We start from the raw sequence: 23,886 nt of genomic DNA on the forward strand, positions 1-23,886 counted from the left end.
TAAATAGTAAATGTAAACAAACAACATATAGAAATGTATATATATGTTATATATATATATATATATATATATATATATGTATACATATACATATATATATCACAAAATCAAAATGGTGGTTTTAGCAACTACTTTCAGCAATACTTTATACAGGGATTAATACAGCTACTTTTTTAAGTACTAATAATCACAAAACACTAGCAAAATAAATTAGGTAAAAAACAGCTAAAATAGGTTATTTAAAACTGTCTTGATGATGTCTTAATTTAAATGAAACATTGGCATATTTTAATAATTCTTTTATATCCCATTTTAATCTTATTTTTTACTAAAAGGTATGGGATAATTTCAGAACTTCAAACCAGCAAAATAAAGTTATAAAGAAAATTAGAAAATCCTAACATATAATATGCAATTCAAAAACATTATCATAGATTGATTGTACTTAAAAAAAAAAAGGGAGAAATAGAGCAAATAAGAGAAGATTATCTATTTGGGAATTCTACTTTCTCTTTGATTCATGATCATCACCAAGATAGATTTCAATTCACTCTTTCAAAACTCTTAAGTTGTTGTGATGTAATTCCTGATATTTATTATGATATTTCATATCATTATGTGTTATCTTTATCCTTTGCTGTGTCAGTAATTCCACCAAAGTTTATAGCTATACAGAAAAGACTCATTAATGCTGACACAATGAAGAATTTTATTCTTGCCTTAATTGATGTTAATTGGAAGCCTATTATAGATGGACAACCTAATGTCGATTTAGCATTTTCCTCTTTTCTAGAGTATTATTGTAAACTGTATAATCATCTTTTCTGTTTGTTAAACTGAATAATGCAAGATGATTATAATTTTATTATACATGATTATATGTAAGCAAAGACTCTAGCATCACTTTAAACATATGGATAATCTTTGGATCTGCAATAAATATTTGGAGCTTAATGTGCTTGTTTGGTGTCAAGTTACCGATCACTAAGCTAAGTATTTTGACAAATTTTTTCAGGATGAGGACTCTCGTTGCATGTAGTGATCCATTAACAAACAACTTAGTAGGACTAAAGAAAGGAACATCAATATTACATGTAGTTGTAATAATGCAGGTTCTTGTGTTACCAATCCTGCTAGTACTGCTAATATTGTTTAATAATTATTTTTCTAGGCAAGTTGTTACTCTCACTAACATTATAATGTTAGGATAAGCCTGTAGCTCAGTCTCTTTATTTTGCACTCGTAACTGTGACAGAAATTCATGAAGCCATTAAGGCACTCTTTAACGCATCTGCTGGATTGAATGAAGTTTTACACTCAGTGATTAAGTCTGCTTGTGATCAAATTATTGATCCCTTAACTGTACCTGTTGATAAGTTATGTATAACTGTAATTATGTAACTTATCAACAAGTACAGCAATACATTACTTATTAACTGTACTTGTTGATAAATTATGTATTAGTGGCAAATTTCCTAAGATTCTTCAAATTGCTAACTTTGTATCCATCTTCAAGGGTAGTGAACCTGGCCATGTGGAAAAATTGTTGGCGTATTTTCATCTTATCTGCATTCACTTGTATTGTTGAGTATATATTATACGATAGAATTATTATGTTTCTCCAGAACAATAAAGTCTTAAGTATCTCACAATTTATGTTCAATAACATAAACCTACTGAAAAGTGTCTATTGGCAATTACTACAAGGCTTGTGAGGCCAAACAATCTCTTTTGTTTTGTGCTCTAGATATTGCCAAGGCATTTGACAGCAAAAATCATACAGTTTTACTATGTGCTCATTGTGGTAATCTTTATGATATTCCTAAAACTTACCTGATAAATAAGCAATGTTACACCACAATTAACAGAATAAAAGTCCCACTTCTGTAGTCTTCACTGTGGGATTCCTCAAGGCTTAAATCCTTTGGCCCCTTCTTATTTATTATTTATGTAAATGGTTTAATTTTGGTACATTCAAATGATACTTGCAATCTGTATGCCGACAATATGACTCTTACTATAGAGGCTGATACTCTTGCTGACTGTTTCAAAATAGCGAATAATGAGTTGTTTTCTATTGCTACCAGGCTTCTTGACAACTGTCTGGCTTTAAATGTCTGATTATATCATGGGAACAGGTAAATGAGGATTTTAGTTATAATGACATTACTCTATCCAGGGTTGACTCAATAAAGGTTCTTAGAGTTATTATTCAGAATAATATGAGACAGGATGATCAAATTGAAATGATTTCTAAAAAGCTCACCAGAGTAGTCTATATAATGATATGGTGTAAGAGGGCTTTTCTGCTGCAGGTCCTCTATCAAATTTATTATACCATCTTCTATTCAAATGACTTATTGTTAAAGTGCTTGGAGCTAACACTTTGGTGCACCAAGACCAATCTGGCTGTTACAAAAGAGGATGTCGACGCTTATGATAGACCTTCCTTATAGAGCATCTGTTTCTAACAGATTATTAACTATTTATCAGGCCTGTGTTTACCACTTCATTTTTGTTGTTAAGGATATTACCATGTTTAATCCTCTCTAGAGAAAGTTTATATTTTTTTCATATAGAAATATCTATTACTGTTTTAGAAGTAATTTGGTTTTGAGTTTTAAGTATTTTTTAGTATTTGGTTATTTTAAATTATGTAAAATTTGATGACTGGTCAACTTCTTACATTAAGTTATTTAAATTAAAAATGTGTAATTATGCATTCAGTGATTTCTCAATTTTTCGTTTAACAAATATGTAAATAATTTTTCTTTTATGGTTACTTAACCTTTATGGCTGTAACTTTATAAATTAACAAAAATATATATACAACACAAATCCCAGAACTTATTACATTTTTACAAGTATCTAGAAATGTTTTTAGCGTTTTCAATTATTGGACACTATCAAAACTGGTGTTACTTAAACAACAAAAACTTATATTTGATAATCATACTACTTCTTTTAATCTAAGTATACATAATGGCCTAGTAATGGAAAGAACAGTTTTTAATATATGACCTACAAAAACATTTTAAATTTAACTGAGGTAATACATAACTTATACATAACTTTTAGAAGCTGATTCTTCCCACATTATTCCTTTAGTTTATCAATGTATAGAATATTTACCTGGTGTATAAAAGACTTACTTGGTAAATCTGTCATATGCCAAGGCACTGAAGGGAAAAAAAATTACAAAGTTATGGTTTATCACTTTAATTGTAAAATATTATTTACTCAGCATATGAGATTGTTATTTATGAAACCTATGTTTTTGTATACCTTTTTCATGATTCTGTATTGAATAAAGATATAAATAATAAAGCTACAGTTACAAATGCTACGTTTATCTGAGAAACTATAAGTATTAACATTATATATTAATAATCAATCACGAACAGTTGATAAGATACCAAATCTTCTACGAGATTAATGAAATCGCTTTATCCACCTGCTTTAACAGAACAATATGACGCTGGTGCACACACCCCATAAATAATATTCTTGTTGCTTGTTCGATCTAATACTTGCACTGAATTTCAATAAACAAATATACTTTTTATCTGAATGCCATTAAGATTGAGTATTAATATAGATGTATAACATTTTTCAAATATTTTTCTACATACATTACCGACAGCAAAATATCATACAAGTTCATACTAATAAAATGTAAAAAAAGAAAAAGGTGCCTTTTAATTTTATTCTTCCATAAGCTCTGGAAATAAAGCAAATTAAAACTCGTAATCAAACTCACTCATCTGGAAAAGGAATAGGTTGTAGCAATTGTGCTAACCCAGGTCGCCAATCGTCAAAGTTAGATCTAGAACAATAAAATAAATATTTGTAAAGATATACTTTTTAATATTAATGTTTTTACGAACAAAAACAGAACTAAAAAATATTAAATGTGATCATAAAACTGTTTTTATTTATTTTATTTATTCTATCTATTTCAATCTGTACAGAGTTAAACTTTGGTAAAATCTAATTTACAGAATGTATATTATAATTAATATTATAATGAATGCTAGAATTGGTCTGTGTCCCTAGTGGGTCAGCAGTAAGTCTCTGGACTTACAACGCTGAAATCTGGGGTTCGATTTCCGCAGATAGCTCATTCTGTAGTTTTTAAGTTAAAAAAAACCAACAACATGAACATTTACAACATATATATAACTTAAACTGAGCTATCGCATAACATTAATATTTTTAATATGAGAATGTTTACTTAATAGAAGTGAAACTTATTAAAAAGAAGGTATATATGATGCAAAACTTGAATATTAAAGCAATCACATGCGGAATTTTACATAATAGCTTATTAAGGTATTAAATCAATTCCAGTAACACAAATAATGGGGAAAATGTACTCCATTATAAAGATCGGACGTGTGGATGTGTGTCATGTGACAAAAAAAAAATTGGATTCTTGACATTTCCAGTTTGTAATAAACACATTATGCTGGCGATGACTGTATTTTCTAGCTAGAAGTCTATGTCTAATTTACTGTTCTTCTTGATAATTTAGTTATTTTTGTAAATTGGACATAAAAAGAGTCCGTCTTCCTAAGAAACGCCTTATTATTTTAAGTCAGTCTTGGAAAACACATAATTAGCGCTGTAAACTTATATGGCGTGAAGTACTGTTGCTCAAGGTTTAATGATATTACAATCACACATAAAAAGCCCTTTTTAGCCACTCTTAAGGTCTTATTATGGCGCAACCGTTCTCCTCGCTATCGATACTTTTCAGCACATCGTTCTTCGATGTTGCTATAAATAGCACAAGCCTATCTACGTTGTCCGAGTTGTACTATTACACATACAGTCTGAGCCCAGGACTCAAGGGCTCAGCAACCATTGCGTTCGATTTTCTAGAGATGGATTACACAGATGCATTATTGCGTAATGTTGTTTCTGACTGTATTTGATTCATACATGTACAGGTGCAAGACCAACGAAAATACACTGACTTGAAACCACTACAAAGTAGTGTCTTCAAAAACTTTTAACGCAAGTACCTCACTTAGCTCTACTCTGAAAAAGAAAAGCAAAAAAAAAAAACACTTAAAGAATGCAGTCAGAATTTAAATAATGGTAGGTCAACGGTAAGATTACGGACTTACAACGCCAAAATCCGGGTTTGATTTCCCGTGGTGGGCAGAATACAGACTGCCCCTTGTGTAGCTTTGCACTAAAACACAACAACAGTTTTAATAATAACATCATAAAGAATAACCAATAACCGCAGAAAACTGAAAACAAAACACAATGTAAAGAAAAAAACACAGATATAAAAAAGTAAACGAAGAGTACGAAAAACAACAAAGGGTAGTAAAAAACGAAAGTAAATTACATAGAATTAATACGTAGCATGTGCCACACGAGTTGGTACGTTCTGTAAGTAAGGTACATTCTAGTCGTTCTTTAATGTTAGTTTCAATAACAGTATTCGTTAGAGCGTTTAATATATCTATTTTTATTACTTTTAACTTTTCATTATTATATGTTTTATAATAATGATTATTTTGCAGTGTTAGCTTATTATAATAGATTTGGAACTAAATTTAATTCCTAGCCTGGCCAAACCTCATGAGGTATTACTGGGATTACGGCCGAAAATTTAGCTAACAGCGAGGGTACCTAATTGATGAAACAATGCATTTTAATCAGTATAAATAAGAACAGTATATTAAGTTAGCTATATTCCATTAATAAATTAATTTTTAGTTCTGATCAAAGTAAGTAGTTTGCTTTTCATTATAAGTTAATTTGGGTTACTTTAAATTGATTGATGAAAGGTATTTAATAACATTTTTTTTCTACTTTTACTTTAGTTAAATGGAATGTACTCTTCAATTATAGGGTTCGATTATTTGTAGTTCATGCGAGCCGTTTAGTTCAAGATAATAAGCTTTTAATAATCAGTATTTTAAAAACGAAATATTTTAAAGTTTGTTTTAGACTAAAGGCTATCTAATACTGAGTCCTATATCATCTTAGGTTCTGCTACTTTGATAAATGTCTGTCTATCTAGATAGATAATCAGTTATAAAAACACAACAGTTCAAAGGTTTCTATGGTGATTTGAGTCCATTTTATTTTATCATATAGTACCCTAAATTTATTCATGTGTGTATGTGTATTTTGTGCGTTTATTTGTACATGTGAAGTAGTTACTATTATCAGCTATAGTATTATAAAACTAAAACAATTGTTTGTTTAGCTAACATCTTTCTAAAACAAATAATATGGAATGTGAACGGTTTGTGTATTTTATTTCTATTTTAGAAGAGAGTGTGTAAAGATCTGTAGAGAAAACTTTCTTGCACATGCACGGACATACTCACGTGGTGAGAGAAAAAAAATAAATAAACGTACACATAAAGCAGCAAGCAGTGAATGCACGCGCTACTAAATACTGTGATAGCCAAGTTAACGTCTATGTTAATGTGTTAGGTAATGTCAGTTGGTGTGCAAGAGTTCTTAAAAATTATAATTTCCAACAGATAAAAGATTTATGGTTAATTCGCCACTCATATATATATATATAACATATCTTTTCAAGTGCAAAATAACACCTAAATACGAGTACATATAAATGATTGAGATGTTTACTATTGTATACCGCCAAACAAATATTTAAAAGTTTCTAATCCATTAGAACTTAATTGTAAACTAGCAAGCGAAATGGGGCAATCAATATTTGTCCCTGTGCATCATTTTTTTTACAAGTAATTGAAAATTGTTTGAAAATTCTTCAAGTGATTTGGTTAAAACGAATGCCCCCCCTCCCACTGGCACAGCGATATGTATGTGGACTTACAACGCTAAAAACCGTGTTTCAATACCCGTGGTGGGCAGAGCACAGGTAGCCCATTGTGTAGCTTTGTGCTTAACTACAAACAAACAAAAACAAATGATATATGAAACATAAAGATGTAGATTTGAATGGCATCAATAATAACATGTTTCACAGATTTGTAATAAGCTAGTGTAGAATACTTATAAATGACTTTCAATCCTTCCTCTCAATTCTCAGTTTATAGATATCCAAACGAAAACGGTGTAACAGTTAACATGAGGTTAAAGTTTTAATATAATTCGTTGGTCTGACACCAAAGTTATGGCCTCAGTGGAAATATAATAAATAGATGCATATAGTTGTTCAAGTTAGTGTACATTCTGGTACGTGGGAATATTTTGTGTTTGTAATGTGAGCGTAGTATAAACGTATTACAGTTTGTGCGCAACATATAGAAGAGTTTAGTTTATTTTAGTTTAAAGTTAAGCACAAAGCTACACAATGGGCTATCTGTGCTCTGCCCACCACGGATATCGAAACCCGGTTTCTAGCGTTGTCAGTCCGCAGAAATACCGCTGTGCCATTGGGTGACAACATATAAAAGAAGGTACAGATAACGCAAGTGAAGTTCACTTTGTTTTCACATTTTTTTCTGAATTAGCACTTTTATATGCCATGTTCTCTAACTTGAAAATTTCTGTCAAACACTACAGTGCTTATAACAATATTCTTTATGAATTGCAGTTAATATTGTTAAAATATTTAACTTGAATATGTTCTACTTCTCAAAATTCGCAACGGGTTCGAATATTTTAATTCTCGTAGAATCTGATCAGACGACTTCGACATTCAATAAAGCATCTGTTTATTCTGTAATTACTTATTAGATTTACCATTAGCTTGTTGTAATATGAAGATGTAGACGCAATAAAAAGTGATTACTGTCAAGTTAAATATTATAGAGGGCTCACATGGCTTCGATGATTGCTGCAAAACTATCATGGCGTGATTCCCAGTCAGACATTTCACGATTAGAATCATTCTTCTCTGCCAGTGTGAAACTGAAACAATAAAGATAATACGATTTAGTAGTTCTCGGTCAAAGTTAAATCAAAACCACAATATAAACAATAACATCAACACCATAACACAGATATGAAAAACAAGCAGAGCATAAAATTTCATTCCAAAGGGGATGAGGTGTGGGTGCAGTTATAAAATACCGTCAATAAAAAAACAATCGAAGCACAAAAACTTACGCCAAGGAAGGTGGAGTTATTTTATAAAACACCCTCAACACCATAAAACAGTTATGAAAAACAATCAAATTACAAAAACTCACATAAAGGGCGTGGGGTGGAGTTATAATGTAAAATGCCGGAAAACCATCAAACGTTATTTCAAAAATAGACAGTTGCGCCGATAACACCCGAAAAGCATCTGGATCTCCCGTTTGATAAATATTTATTACCAAGCTCACAGCTATATTTAAACGAAAACTTAAACACAACAGTTCAAAGGTTTCTATGGTGATTTGAGTCCGTTTTACTTCACCATATAGTACTCTAAACTAATTTAGGTATATGAATAATGTTATGACATTTCGTCAAATTCATTATTCGATATCATACAGTGGGCCAATTGTTTAATGATTGTATATATATATATATATATATATGTTAAATATTTCTTTTCTTTTTTACTGAAGGTGAAATTGAAAAGAGAATCTGTGACGTATAAGCCTAATGCATTCTTTGATTCGTCGTACCCTCTGCTGTGGACTGCAGTTTCGCCCATTCAAGGCTCATCAGCACAGCTTGGGTCAAAGGGTACGGCCAATCAAAGAATGCATTAGACTTCTACGAGACAGATTCTCTTTTCAATTTCACCTCTGGTGAAAAAGAAAAGAAATCTTTAATATATAAATACAGTTTAAAGGTTTATTTAATATTACGTTAATCACCAGACGCGGATTCCAAAACACTCGCTTTCGTCAGTTTTAATATAAATCAAGGAATAAACTCATCTAGTTACGTTTCATACATGTCTGCGGATTTACAACTATAGAAACCGGATTTCGATACCCGTGGTGGGCAGAGCACAGATAGCCCATCGCGTAGCTTTGTGCTTAACTACAAACGATAACAATAACGTTTCATACAACTCGTGATTTAATAACTGATGTTAAACTTTTCACAAAAATGAATTATAATTCACCACTTAATTATTATTTTTTTTTGACAAGCCATGTAAAAAATTAATCTATATTTCACATTCGGTCAGAAATAAAATCATAAAGTCCAGTCTCTTCATAGCTAAATTGCAAAATTATTTTGATAAAACATATAACAGTTATAAATTGAGCATCAAACACCAGTAGCTTCAGCTATAAACTACGGTTATGGTTTAATTTATAATACGTGTGATATGACACCACAATAACATTGATAACAATTTGAATTAATGTTGTCTTTAGTGGCCAAATACTGGTTTCCAATAAGAAGGGTATAATTTCAATTTTAATGTCTTTTAGAAGGCTGATACAAATAGTGCTTCAACTAAATATTTGAATGTTGTAAGTCAACGTGTCTGATGAATCTGGTAATGATCAAAAGCTCTTGTTACCGGTAGAGGCCAATAACACACAGTTATAGTGACATCAGAAGAGTGGTGAACGAAAGTTATAAATGTATATATTTGCTTACATAACCTCCAATTCAACAAACTGTGGAATTATCCTAACAATCACAAGTGTATATTTCCCTTGAAATATTAGTCACCAGTGTTCTTGACGAAAATAACGATTGCCGAAGAGCTGTTGCAACGTATAGTTTTCAAACTTTACAAATTCTCAGAAACCTGAAAAACTTGAACAATTATACGTTCATTTGTTGTTGTTGTTTTTAAGGTAACAAACAGCAAAGACTATCAAATAACTAAATATACTGTACACTTTATAGCTCATAAACACAAACAATGTTGAACACTTACTTTTTTAGTTCTTCAAAAAGTGAATAAACAGCTGCAAGACATACAGATACTAAGTTAGGGAGAACTCGTGGGTGAGGACATGTGCTTGAAGGCCCGTGGATACTGTTTAATAAGATAAAGATGGCGTCAAATTACAAATTCTCTGTTTGTAGATGTTGTATCAGACAGATGATAATATTTTACAAAAGTGAAAGTTTACCAATAGAAATAGTTCTAGCCCCTGGTGATAATATTGTATACGAATATAAGCCTTATGTAAAAGAGAAACGTCAGTATATATGTAATTACCTGTTCTATTTTTAGAAATTAGAAAAACCTGATGACACTATTGTCAAAAATTCAAGATTAAGACGTCGTAAAATCCTGGAATAAATATTCTGAGCACAAATTATGAAAACCTTAACATGCGTTCATCAAAGGCCCGGCATGGCCTAGTGGTTAGGGCGCTCGACTGGCAATCTGTGGGTCGCGGGTTCGAATCCCCGTCACACCAAACATGCTCGTCCTTTCAGCCATGAGGGCGTTATAATGTGACGGTCAATCCGACTATTCGTTGGTAAAAGAGTAGCCCAAGAGTTGGCGGTGGGTGGTGATGACTAGCTGCTTTCCCTCTAATCTTACAATGCTAAATTAGGGAAGGCTAGCGCAGAAAGCCCTCGTGTAGCTTTGCGCGAAATCCATAACAAACAAACACACGTTCATGACATACAGTTGTTAAACTTTTAGAGAAAAATCACCTTTACAAACTGTGGTTATGATTTATTTACTTAGCGACGTTTTAAGCAAACGGTCTTTTTCAAGATGAATTTTCTCTAAAAGTATAATTTCTATATTTTACCCCCCCCCCCCAGTGGTACGGCGGTATGTCTTCGGACTTATACTGCTAGAAACCGGGTTTCGATACCCGTGGTGGGCAGAGCAGCACAGGTAGCCCTTTGTGTAGCTTTGTGCTTAATAACAAAAAAACAAACAAACAACGAATTCTCTATTTTATCACCTTCACATTTTTCATATACAAGTGGTCGAATGCGTTATATTAAAACAATTTGGAATATACAAATAAAAAGTCACGTGACAACTGCAACGGATATGAAGTCGTGGTGGAATGGCATGTATCAAAACTGCATTTGGCATTATTTGGTGTGACGCAGGTAGTGTGATGCCGCAATAAATTGATCGTTTTTGAAAAGGGTATGTAACAGCCTTACTGCTGCAAAACATTCAAAACTCAAACCACAAAGATGTGACCAGATCGTAGTTTAAAAATTCCAAGACGGGGATATCACTTGTAATTAATTATATTGTAAGAAAAAGAAATATAAATCAACTTGGGCAACCAGAACCATCCAGAAAAAGACCTATAACATATTGTCCCCCCCAAAATGGTAAGCAAAGTATGGCGTCTCATAAAAGAGATAACCCATGAACGCAAAGATCGATGTCAAAAGCCGTCCATGTGCCCCAGGCCACGGTACAAACATAAACAAGAAGGATATCCGTCTGAAAAAGCGATACAAATCATGTGCACACAAGCTGCTTCCACTATATGTCCAGCCGTCGCATACCTCAATCAACTGGAGAATGAGACGAGTATTTATGCTATTTCATACGACGACATACTAACCAAGTCGCTGGATTTGTGTTTGATCGGAATGTTGAAACCTTTCTTCTTGTTTATTAAATGGCTTATGGAATCATGCATGAAAGAAGGGTGTACTTTGAGCACGACAGACTTAATACAGAGATTTTTGCAATGGAAACTATGCTTAAAGACTATTTTCAAGATGCACGGCCATCAGTGGAATCACGACCGGATGTGGTAACGTGGACTGTAACGATGTGGCGAGGCTTCAAAACCGTTTTAATATAACGTACTCAACCTCTGTATTTATAAATTATTGTAAATGTATATTTATATTCATGACAAAGATATTAATGTTATCCCTAATTTTGAACTACTGACCATAGAAAAGACAGCCAGTCACCAGCACCTTTTCAACCATCATTCACTAAAGTATTGACTTCCACCTTTATAACGCATACACGGCAGTGCGGGGAATACTTTGCGGTATCACACGGATTCGAATCCGGCTCACCAGCCCCGAAATTCAAAGCTCTACCACAGGTCCAACCCGCGCCCAATATTTATGTAAAAAACAACAACATTATTCTTCAGAGAGAAACTTTGCAGTTCCAAGAGCTTCTCAGTTTGCATTGAAATTAGTTTAGAGAAGCTTTGGAAATATACGAAATTATAAGCTCAAATTCCTAAAACATATGTACAAAATGCCAAGACCACCAAAATAGTTTGTTATAGTACAGATGTGTAAATATGAAAAAAATTTATAGCATTTAATAAATTTCAAATTTCACTTACCTATTTACAAAATTCCGTACAACAGTAAGTCCTTCATTTTGAGTGTTCAAAGCTTGAATATAGTCTTGAACAAATACTCGTGTTTTGGGATATTTTCCAAAGTCCTATATAAAACAAATGAATAATTATATATATTCACAAAATCAACCGTGAACTTAATAAGAATTTAAAATAAAATTTAGGATAAATATTTTGAGAATCGAAGCTTTTATTTATGAAAAGAATTTCTGCTAAGCCAGTGTTATATTTAAACTTCCTTATCTAAAACCTTTGATAAAGTACTAAACAATCAAAGTTTGATTGTAAAAAAACAAAACACATTTTTGGTAAACTTCAGTACTATTTCACAATTTTCTTTCAGTTTTCTACAAATACACAATATTTTGTTCTTCACATTAAATGAATTTGAAACACTGTCATATTATCAAACGTACGACTTACTCAATAAAGCACAAACCTGCTTGACATAGTCCAAACATAATATTGCAAGCAGAAAATGCGAGTATATCATGTAGAATACAGCATTATCACTCTATTCTGGCAACATTGCTCGATTTTGTTGGAACTGTGACATATTTCATATTACCATTAAGATTAAATCTACTTCCTATTATCTGGTGCTTTTCCACATATTTAAACACTCACAAGAAAATCTTACCAAAGTGTGCTTGAGAATTCTACGAACGACAGGTGTGAAAAGCTCCATTACAACGTATGAACGTGGTTTTTCTTGACAGTGCTGCAGAGTAGGAACATGAAGAAAAGGAGGTTAAACGTTCAAAGTAATCACAAAACATAAGTAACGGAATAATCATTGAAAACCTAATACCGCTTTCAAAGACATTTGTATCTGTTTGAAAGGTGCTCAATAGTAAAACTTGCTTTAGACAATTTTTATGTTTTTCATAATACCAAAACTATAACATATATATTATTCAAAACTCGGATATGAAATTTTTAGATTATTTAAAAAGGAATAATTTTAAGTAATAATTTATTTTTGTCTTTCTCAGTCTGACACACATTTTCTTTCATTTTCGTTTTTCTTTTTTTTTACTTGTACGTATATTTGACTTCATTTGGCAGAAAATTAGTTGTGTGTGTGTGTGTGAGAGAGAGAGAGAAAGAGGTTTCAACTTATCCATCAGATGGTTTAAGAAATTGAAAGCAACTTTGTGTTTATATGTTACTGTGCGTAGAAATAACAGTCAATTTCAAGTTTACTTATTCAAATAATAATAACGTAAAACAGTGCCCATTTAATATTTAATTTCTGTAGTGCCTATTGGTGTATAGAAGACATATTAATACTAGAAATACACGACCTTATTACACCAAAATGTTGCTTTTATTGAATTAGACACTCAACGTTTCGCTTTACAGTTTCGGTTTGTGTTTTAGTGAACGCTCCTGAAGAAGCTGTAAACATACAGAGTGTCTAATTAAAAAAAAAAAACAACATATTGGTGTTATAAGGTCGTTTATTTCCAGCAATAATAAGTACCCATTTATAGTTGTTACTCCTAGAAAGGTTGCTGTGTTTTCTTTTGACTTTATCCAACTGTATTAGTAAATACATATTTCAAGAAATGCAACTTTCTCTTAGCCCACCACGTGTTTGCATCATCACGTGGCAAGAACATAACTTTCAACAGAGTACGCTGTTGAGATCAGTTTACAGAGTAGGCAACTCACCAGTTGAAGTATGATAAAAATAATACAGAAAAGATTAAAAGTTGTTTTTTCGCTGGTGTGTCGAATATCACTCTTCTGAATCGAACGTACATTAAGATATCAACTCTGTTTCTGCTAACAAAATGTCTGACATAGAAATAAAAGTCACAGCCACAGGCTTCTAAAGAATACAATAAGAGCTTTCAACGTTGACACTAAGTATTGTACATTATATTAATTTTAATTTATTTTCTGGTAAACTTCATCGTTCATTAAGCTAAAAAAAGTAATTGTAATTATCTGTAATTTTAATTGAAACGAGACTCAAAACGTATCTGAATATTGTTTTGTAAATTAATAAAATTCTTTAGCTTATTTAGAGATAAACCACCAATAATATCACGTTTCTGTAAAATCTTAATATCAAACTAAAACTTGCGTATTCACCCGACATAAGAAGTCACATATTTCTGGTGATGGCGTGGTGCGTTCTAGTAATGGTGTAATGATGGCGACGATTTCTTCGTTAAGCGACCGAGGCAATTCTAGAGGACTCTATTTATAAAAATAATAAATAAAACAAAGACAGTCATATTGTTAATGTTCCTATTATAAACTTTTATACTTAACATCTGAAAACACGTAAGTAATGTATTTAAATTGTTGTATTAGAAGCTTAATTATTAATTTATCTTTATAAAGATTATAGTACAGGAAAAATAAAACTTCAAGTGTAAGTGATGGATTAACAATCTGGTTGCAATATAAAGTTAATAACAACTAGATAAGTAAATGACACAAATAAATCCGAAATTTTTACTTTACATTTTATGTGTTGAATTATTAATGAAGGAGGATAGTTTTAGAACTACAACTTAGTTTTCAAAAGGGTTTGAACAACGAGTTGATCTGCCAACTACCCGAGCCAGGTGTGGCCTAGCGGTGTTAACGTGCTTGGATTCTGTTTGAAATGGCCTTTTCATCAACGATGTATACAGCAAAATACCCTTCAATGTAAAAGTAAAACCTGTGCTCTACTATTGTTTCATCATGTTTTTTTCTTTATTTTTTTGCCTTTAAATATTTTAAGCTGCAGTTTGAAGTTGTTAAAAGTCAAGCAAAGACAATTTCAGCGAGAGACCATGCGATAGTAACATGTGCAAACAGTACAAAGCATACTATTTGTAACATGACCAGTACAAACTCGCATAGAGTAATAATATCCATAACATTACCAGTAGTTTGTACTGGTCATGTTATGGATATTATTATTGTATGTGAGTTTGTCACATACGGTAATAATATCCATAACATGACCAGTACAAACTCACATACAGTAATAATATTCATAACATGATCAGTATAAACTCATATACAGTAATAATATCCATAACATGATCAGTACAAACTCACATACAGCAATAATATCCATAACATTACCAGTACAAACTCACATATAGTAATAATATCCATAACATGATCAGTATAAATTCACATGCGGTAATAATATCAATAACATGACCAGTATAAACCCACATACGGTAATGATATCCGTAACATGACGAGTACAAACTCCCATATAGTAATAATATCCACAACATTACCAGCATAAACTCACATACGGTAATAATATCCATAACATTACCAGCATAAGCTCACATACGGTAATAATATCCATAACATGACCAGTATAAACTCACATAAGGTAATAATATCCATAACATGACTAGTAGAAACACACATCTTATATATATTGCGAATAGTGATGTCTGTCTGAGCGTTCGTTTATCTCAAGTTTGAAAAGCTGCGCAAGCAGCCAAAGCTCAACATTCACTTTTGAAATAACGGTAGAACATGCATGAATAATGTTGATGCCAAATTATATTTCGCAAGCAGGATATTCTACACTAAGTTGTTAGGAATTAATCACACTATTATTCACATTTCAAAATGTAACATAACTTAAAGAATAAAAATGTAAATTTACCGTATGTTATTGTTGAGTGGCTCTTAGCATGACTGAAATGCTCAACAATTACTTTTCGCGGTGGGCGGTGCGAGTAGCTCAGAGCTTTGTTTCTGAGTGAAACCAAAAGTGCAACACAACTAACCTTTTTAAAGTCCACGATATAATTTAAATTGATAGATTAATTTAAACTTTTCCCGTCACTGGAGACGGGTACTTTTGCTTGCACAGTAATAATATCCATAATACGACCAGTATAAATGATCAGTATAAGGTCACATATAGTAATAATATCTATAACATGACCATTATAAACTCGTATAAAGTAATAATATCCATAGAATGACTAGTATAAACTCGTATAAAGTAATAATATCCGTAACATGATCAGTATAAACTCACATACAGTAATAATATTCACAAAATGATCAGTATAAACTCACATACAGTAATAATATCCATAGCATGACTAGTATAAACTCGTATAAAGTAATAATATCCATAAAATGACCATTATAAACTCGTATAAAGTAATAATATCCATAACATGACTAGTATAAACTCACATACAGTAATAAAATCCATAAAATGACCATTATAAACTCGTATAAAGTAATAACCTACATAAATTATCAATATAATCAATACAAGGTAATAAATTACAATATCATCTCAAGTAAGGAAATAAAATATAGAACATAATTAGTATAAGGTAATAGCAACTGTACCTTGACCAATAATAGCTCCAATGATGACAAATCCCATAGGTAATCACTAAAAGCTTATATAACAAAAAACTACAAAACCTTACAACCCGATCACTTTCGAAAGGTAGATCTTTTTTCATCGGGATCAAACTGGGAACCAGATTTCCAGTTTTCTCTCATGAAGAAAGATCTACCATTCAAATACGCTGGAGATATAAGGTTTTTATGGTTTTGTGTTAGATTGACTTCTCGAGTTAATGTCATGAAAAAAACTTATTATAGGTATTAACACCTATAACGTGACCAACTGTGATCTGAAGTTTCGTACAATGTCAGTTTTCAACTACCTAAATCGATAATTCGACTTTCATTGGACGGAAGTTAATGCTACATTAAATGTGAAACATTCACTGAAGTAGTATAGCCTTATATTTTTTCAGTCCATAAGAGACTTTGAAGCTATTCAACTTTTTCAATCTAAATTGAAAATTCAAGGTTTCTTCGTGTTATAAAGGTTGAACTGTCAACTACAGAATATTAGTTCACAGTAGGTAACAAAAGTGCTTTGTAGAAAATAGGGTAATGAAAGCATTTAGATAGACAACTAAAAATTGACAGCAGGTGGCTGTTTTTATGACAGAAAATTACAAACTCTTAAGGAAGAATGCCTTATAAATTAGCACATCTCTTTCTCAGAACGCATTTTGAAAATGTGCCTCACAATTAAAGGAAATCACGGTTAAACAATTCTACTTGTTGAATTTATAGATTAAAACCATAAAAAGAAAAAGAGATTAGCAACAGAAAATAAACTTTGCAAACAAATACAAATGTATAAGATTTTTGTAGCATTTGAAATTCTCTAGGTTGTTTTCAAACTGCGTGAAACAGGAGATGTACTAAGATTGAAATGTAATCCCAAAGCTTTCCTGTTGCTAGTTTCAGCACACATATTAACCTGTACATCATATGCTCTAGCATATGTTTCTTAACACTTCAGACCTTGTGTGTAGAAATAGGCAAAACACAACAAAAAGGTTTTTAAACGCTACATCATATGTTATAGCGTATGTCTTTTAAACACTTCCGATGTTCTGTCTAGAAATAGCTAAAACACAACATATAATTTTACAAAGGTTTTTAAACGGTACATAATGTTATAAAGTATGTCTGTAAACACTTCCGATGTTCTGTCTAGAAATAGCTAAAACACAACACATAATTTTACAAAGGTTTTTAAACGGTACATAATGTTATAAAGTATGTCTGTAAACACTTCCGATGTTCTGTCTAGAAATAGCTAAAACACAACACATAATTTTCAAAAGGTTTACGACAATGAAAGAGAAAAGTTGTGTGATTTTCTTAAATACAGATTTACACAACTTAATATTTAATCAACATCATTGAAAACAGTTACGATTATATTACCAGTTATCACCACATCAGTAAACTAAATGCATTGTTCATCTTCACGTTCATCGTATATTCTACCCGTTTGACCGTAGAATCGTCCGCGAAGAGTGAAACCCCAAAATAATATAAGGGATTTGTTTTGAATGGCAGAATTTTAGTTGTTATTTATATTGGACATAATCTATAAGAAATGAGATAATCCTAAAAATATGAAAGAAAATAACATAATATATCGAAGTTTCCTTTATATGCTACAAAAACCAATAGAATACAGCATTTATCAATAAATTCAAATTTACTGCCCTCATTATCACTAGAGGGAGTACCGCAACAGAGGCGACTTTGACCATGATATAACCTCTTTTATGGCGTACTTATCGATCCTCCCAGGTGTAGCTGAGGCCTGGGTGATTAATTTCCGATATTGCACGAGTTGCACAGAGGATGGAAAGTACAGAAGTTACGAGGTGCATGATGGGAACTAGGCCATCAGTACTGTAAGTATTTGTAAAGAATGCATCAGGAAAATTTAGTATTCAATTAATGTAACCCTTATGAAACAGCCAAACGTTCTTGTGTCTGACGTTTTAATCCAGATGAAACGATAATTCATGTTTCGAAAAACCTAGAACTAACCACGTACTGAAATATTATAACAAATAAACTTCAACATGTTAAAACAGTATGAAAATACCTGCCACATTATTAAACCCATTAAAGTCAAAAAAAAAATATGCATTGTGTCTTTCGAATAACTTTTCTTGATAAATTTTAAACTTTTCAAGAATATGCTATTAGGATAAGTTAGGAAACGTCTTAGTGTGGTATTTCTGGATGAGGATTATGAGAATACACATTGGTATTCGAACTGTAACTGTTTAACAAGGGGAATTCCATAAATAAAGTCAAAGAAATGTACGCTATATCGTTATTCTTGTGTGTTTATATATATGTATATGTGTGTGTGTGTTTATATATATGTATATGTGTGTGTGTGTTTATATATATGTATATATGTGTGTGTGTGTTTATATATATGTATATATGTGTGTGTGTGTGTGTTTATATATATATGTATATATGTGTGTGTTTATATATATGTATATATGTGTGTGTTTATATATATGTATATATGTGTGTGTGTTTATATATATGTATATATGTGTGTGTGTTTATATATATGTATATATGTGTGTGTTTGTATACCGTGAATTTTGTTATCCTGCTGATGAGTCAATAATTAGATCTGCATGAATCAAACATTACAAGTAAACTAAAAACCAACTTTACCAATGACGGGTGGATATGATATTTGGCACAGGGAGAATCTGTACGACTAACTGTACGCACGTGTCATTCGCTGGGGCTAAGTCAGTCAGTGAAGTCTCACTCTTAAAACATTCTTCCATGTGCATGATTTTGTTAACAAGGGAGCGAAATTGATATTTATTTTAACGATAGAAATATTGTACTCCTTCTTTCCTGTTAATCAGAGCACTGATATCGCACGGATAAGTAATGATCCGCAAAACGATAACCGACTTTTGTCAAATTAATTGAGATGAGACAGGATTTAGCTAAACACGATGCTGTATTTACAGATAGCAAACAAACAATTTAAATTGCATTATTCAACACTGAACAAGGTGAGACTTAATTAAACATAATTCAATAGAAATAATGTAAACTGAGTTAGAGTAAAGAGACATAAATAAAACTTGAGCTTAGAATCAAAGCGGAATGAAGCGCACGTTCTGATACTTGAAAAGCGAAAAAGGAGTCAAAGATTACAACAGACAAGACTGCTTGCAAATCTGTCTCAAACCCCTAAGTACCCTTTTATGAAAAGCCTAAACGGTCTTTACAAACAACATGATTACTGATAGACAAACCAATCACATTCAGCATGATCTGGTTATAGACAGCTCTCCCACTCCACGTGACAGTCGGCCAAATAATCTCAAACGGTTAAGTATGTATTACTAAGGTCAAAGCAACCCGTGAGAAGGAAGAGTCAGCCCAGATTGGCACTCATTACATAGGCTAGAAATCTAGTTCCAACTATTTTCCAGACTCTTAATTAAAAAATAGAAAAATTAGAAAATCTTGCAGTTCCAACATTTCTAAAAGTTACAAATCCTTCTATATTAAGTAAGGAAATTTTTAACATTGAAGTTGGTTTTACTATCATTGAAGTACAGTTAGTTTTAAGAAATCAATCTTTAACAGTGCACATTATATAATTGACTATGCGCCCCTATACAAGCAATCTACAATATACTTAATTCATGTCTCTTTCTACAAGTACGTCACTATATTTAAATTAAAATGGCCCTCTACGGGTACCGCATTATACAAATTAGTACTTGTTTTTCTATGAGCAGACCTTTTATAAAATGATTACCTGCCTCTTTACGTATTTACCATTATATATTTGTTTGTGTGCTCTTATTCTAGCAAACCGCTATATAAACTACAAAGTTATGAGGTTAACCAATCTACATATTCTATTAGTTCAGTAGTGGGCCCGGCGTTGCTTATAGGTTGTGTGCTCGAACTGTGAACCCAAAGTAGTTATCCCTGTACTTGCACTTCCAAAGGATGTCGCCTCACGCTGATTGGCTTTCTCAGGGAGGGGGGGAGGAGGAAGTGGGTGTGAAATGATGTTATCAAAGATGATGACGTTTTAGTTTCACGAATTATCACCAGAGGGCACATTGATATGGACGCGTTGCTAGGCCGCCATGACTGGCGGCCACGACCTTATAGTCCTATAACTTGTCACCAGATGGCGTGTTGTTAGAGGCACGTTGCTAGGCGCCTGTCATAATTCCAAACAGATATGTAAAAATAGTTCGATACCACACAGACAGCTTTGACGTAATAGTTCAACGAAAACAGAGACCGCCATGACAGGTGGCCATGACGTCATATACACTGACACACACGATATGTATCTCAACATGAGATTTTTAATCGGCTTAAATCACTAAATTATTAATTAATTAAATCGTCCTTAAAAAACATTTAACACCAATTCATTGGTTAACTAATTCACTTACAATTAAATCATCTTAAAAAGGACGCTTATCACTAATTTATTAATTAACTAAATCATTTACAATTAAATCGTCTTAAAAACATTTAACACTAATTCATCAGTTAACTAATTCACTTATAATTTAATCATGTTAAAAATAACGCTTAACACTAATTAATTAGTTAATTAAATTATCCAAAAATGGACGCTTAACACTAATTCATTAGTTAATTATATTTCCTGATCATTTATATGTAAATCATTCTAAAAATGACGATATCATGCATTAATTAAAATTTACACTTTCACTAGTTTGACTATTTTCAACAAAATATTTCTTTTTGCACATGTCCAAGAAAGTGCAACCCTCAAATATTTACGACAAAAATGGTATGTGTTTTTATTCTATAATAATGTTTAAATAAATTTATTATGCAGTGAAATGTAAATTATGATCTCATTCAAATAGTGGATAACAGCACATCTGTTGAAATCCTCCGTGCAGTCGTTAAATAATGGTAATCAAATCTAGACACTGATCATATGTGGAAGTATAGTGTTCACCCTTGTAAAACTCGTATAAGATAAAACTATATAGTATCAGAACTGTGGAGCTAAACTTACAACAACAAAAAAGTACTGCATGGACCGTGTTCGTCTGTGTGTGTGTGTGTTTATTATCATTGTAAACACAGAAATAAAAGATATATATTTTCTTGTCTTTTATCGTAAGAAACTTGAAAGATACTGAAATAGAATTTATGGTTTGTTTGTCCGTTTTGTATAAACGAACGAAATACTTGTTTTTCTCAAGTAGTGATAATGTGACTAATGAAAGCATTAGTTACAGTGTTTACCCTTAAACGTCACTTCTTAGAGAGTTTCTTCGTTCTGTATTCCTGAAATAAGCTATGAACAGTTTAGAAATGTTTTCCATACATTCACAAGATTTGTGTACGCAAAGAAGTTTGGAGGTTTGTTTGTCAGTGATCATCTATTTGCATCCTCCACATAATCTCAGCATAAAAAAAGATTTCATAAATCTAATATGTCCAATGTAGTAATAATAACTGTTCTAGGATGTTATTAGTCAACTAGAATAAATCATCATAAATTAAAGAGGAGAATATTATCCAAAATAATCAAAGTTTTTTTTTCATTTTATATGTTTATTTTAACGTTTTTGTAACACATAAGAACCCTAAATTATAAACCAAGTGATCAATTTAAAGTTTTTGGTAACATGAATTGTACAAATCAGTTTTTGTCATAGCCTAATATACTATCATGCATACTTAAAAAAAACATCAGTTAGTATAATCATCGTCTTAAATGTTTATTTTATTACTCTAACATGAGATATTTAAAATAATAATTAGACATTAGTATATAATGAAATCTCACATATTTTACACGTTTATGTAAATATCATAAATTAGAATTGAATAGAATTTTCGTTTTGAAAAATTGTTCTAAACTGACTGAAACTTATTTAACTGCTGACAGTATTTCTAGCACAGTATGTAATAATTGTATGCTGACTCAATTATTGTTCAGTTCACACCAAACGATACATACTTCCAGACTTTAACATATTTCCGTATGGATATCGATCTTTTCCATCTAATGGAACTAACTCCTCGACATGGTCTATGGACTGAAAAGAGGGCATGTGCAGGGCCTTCGGGGTAGATCACAAGTACGCTCAAACATGATCTATATAAGGTGAGTCCCTTTCATTTATTTCTCATGTTACAAGAATGATGACTTCGACTAAGATCGTTGATTACAAACTGTTTTTTCTTGAGTACTTGTAAGATAAGGTACATTTGTTCAGCGTATAGTAATCGATTTAAGCTAATTATTCAGTTTATATTCATTATGTACTATAGTGTTTAAGTATTAAAATGAGAAACCTGTATACATAAATGCTGTCATTCTGATTTTTATAAAATATAGAGGTGATATTATTATTTTCTTATTGATCTGAAGAAAACGACTTAATAGGAACTGCAGTAACAATACAAAGAAAGAAGGACCATCTTGAAAAGAAAAAGAAACCAAAACCTACCTGGATATATGACACGTGTATTTTTGATATCAACAAATACTATTGTGAAGTTTGTAACATAATACATGGAAGAGTGTTTTGTTTTTGAAAAAGGGAAATGCCAACATGGTGATTGATGTTCCCATGATATTTTAGACAATTTGTATGTTTTATATGTAACTGATATGATACTGATTGTCAGTGTAATAAATCCTAATGGAAATGTTTACACGAACAAAACCTTTGTCCTGTCTTTGATTAAAAAAGAAGTTGCAAAATAAACCTATTGCTAATGATAGATAATCAAAACTGACCATTGTAATGTGGTTGTCAATGACCGCAACATTCAGTATTTGAAATCTTCGTCTAATATCTAGCAACAATTTTTCAAAACATTTTCGAAACATCATTCTTTACTTCCTTATTGTATAAAGTCTGATTTTTATATCTCTACAAGTCTTCTTATGATAAAAGATAGTAAGAAACTTTAAAGATACTGATATATATATAATTTCTGGTTTGTTTGTCTGTTTTGCATAAATGAATGCTTTACTTGTTTCTATCAATCAAAGTATCGGTACAAACACTGTATCAGTTATTAACATTACATCATTTATTAAGGTATTTAACTTTATATGCTCATTTTCACCAGACCCACGAACTCGGGTATTGACCAACATGTGACTAAGTGTCAAAGCATTGGTCACCCTTTGGCGTCTCGTTTTAGAAAGATCCTTTGTTCTGGATATGTGTGTATATATATATAAATGTGTGTGTGTGTGTGTGTGTGTGTAAAATATTAAACAAAAGGGTTACGAGAGTATTTATACTTTATACAATAAGGAAGTAAAGAA

General features: G+C 31.7%; 1 protein-coding gene and 1 long non-coding RNA gene across 3 annotated transcripts in view; one reads left to right on the forward strand and one right to left on the reverse strand.

The window, feature by feature from the left end:
* Positions 1–23,886, reverse strand: part of LOC106478177 (C-Maf-inducing protein-like) — a 135,280-nt gene that overhangs the window by 27,774 nt on the left and 83,620 nt on the right. For both annotated transcript variants that reach the window (XM_022381747.1, XM_013938702.2), the window contains exons 6-12: positions 14,301–14,408; positions 12,838–12,918; positions 12,180–12,283; positions 9,803–9,904; positions 7,783–7,872; positions 3,761–3,826; positions 3,153–3,179 (exon numbers count right to left, since the gene is read on the reverse strand). In XM_022381747.1, coding sequence (XP_022237455.1) covers positions 3,153–3,179; positions 3,761–3,826; positions 7,783–7,872; positions 9,803–9,904; positions 12,180–12,283; positions 12,838–12,918; positions 14,301–14,408 — 578 coding nt within the window. The remainder of the gene's footprint in view (positions 1–3,152; positions 3,180–3,760; positions 3,827–7,782; positions 7,873–9,802; positions 9,905–12,179; positions 12,284–12,837; positions 12,919–14,300; positions 14,409–23,886) is intronic.
* LOC111084979 lies at positions 18,389–23,146 on the forward strand. The gene is made up of 3 exons (XR_002609851.1): positions 18,389–18,439; positions 22,567–22,707; positions 22,975–23,146. It is a non-coding gene; the product is annotated as an uncharacterized LOC111084979 (long non-coding RNA).

This window comes from Limulus polyphemus, unplaced genomic scaffold, assembly GCF_000517525.1.
Source record: "Limulus polyphemus unplaced genomic scaffold, Limulus_polyphemus-2.1.2 Scaffold9, whole genome shotgun sequence".
NCBI lineage: Eukaryota > Metazoa > Arthropoda > Merostomata > Xiphosura > Limulidae > Limulus > Limulus polyphemus.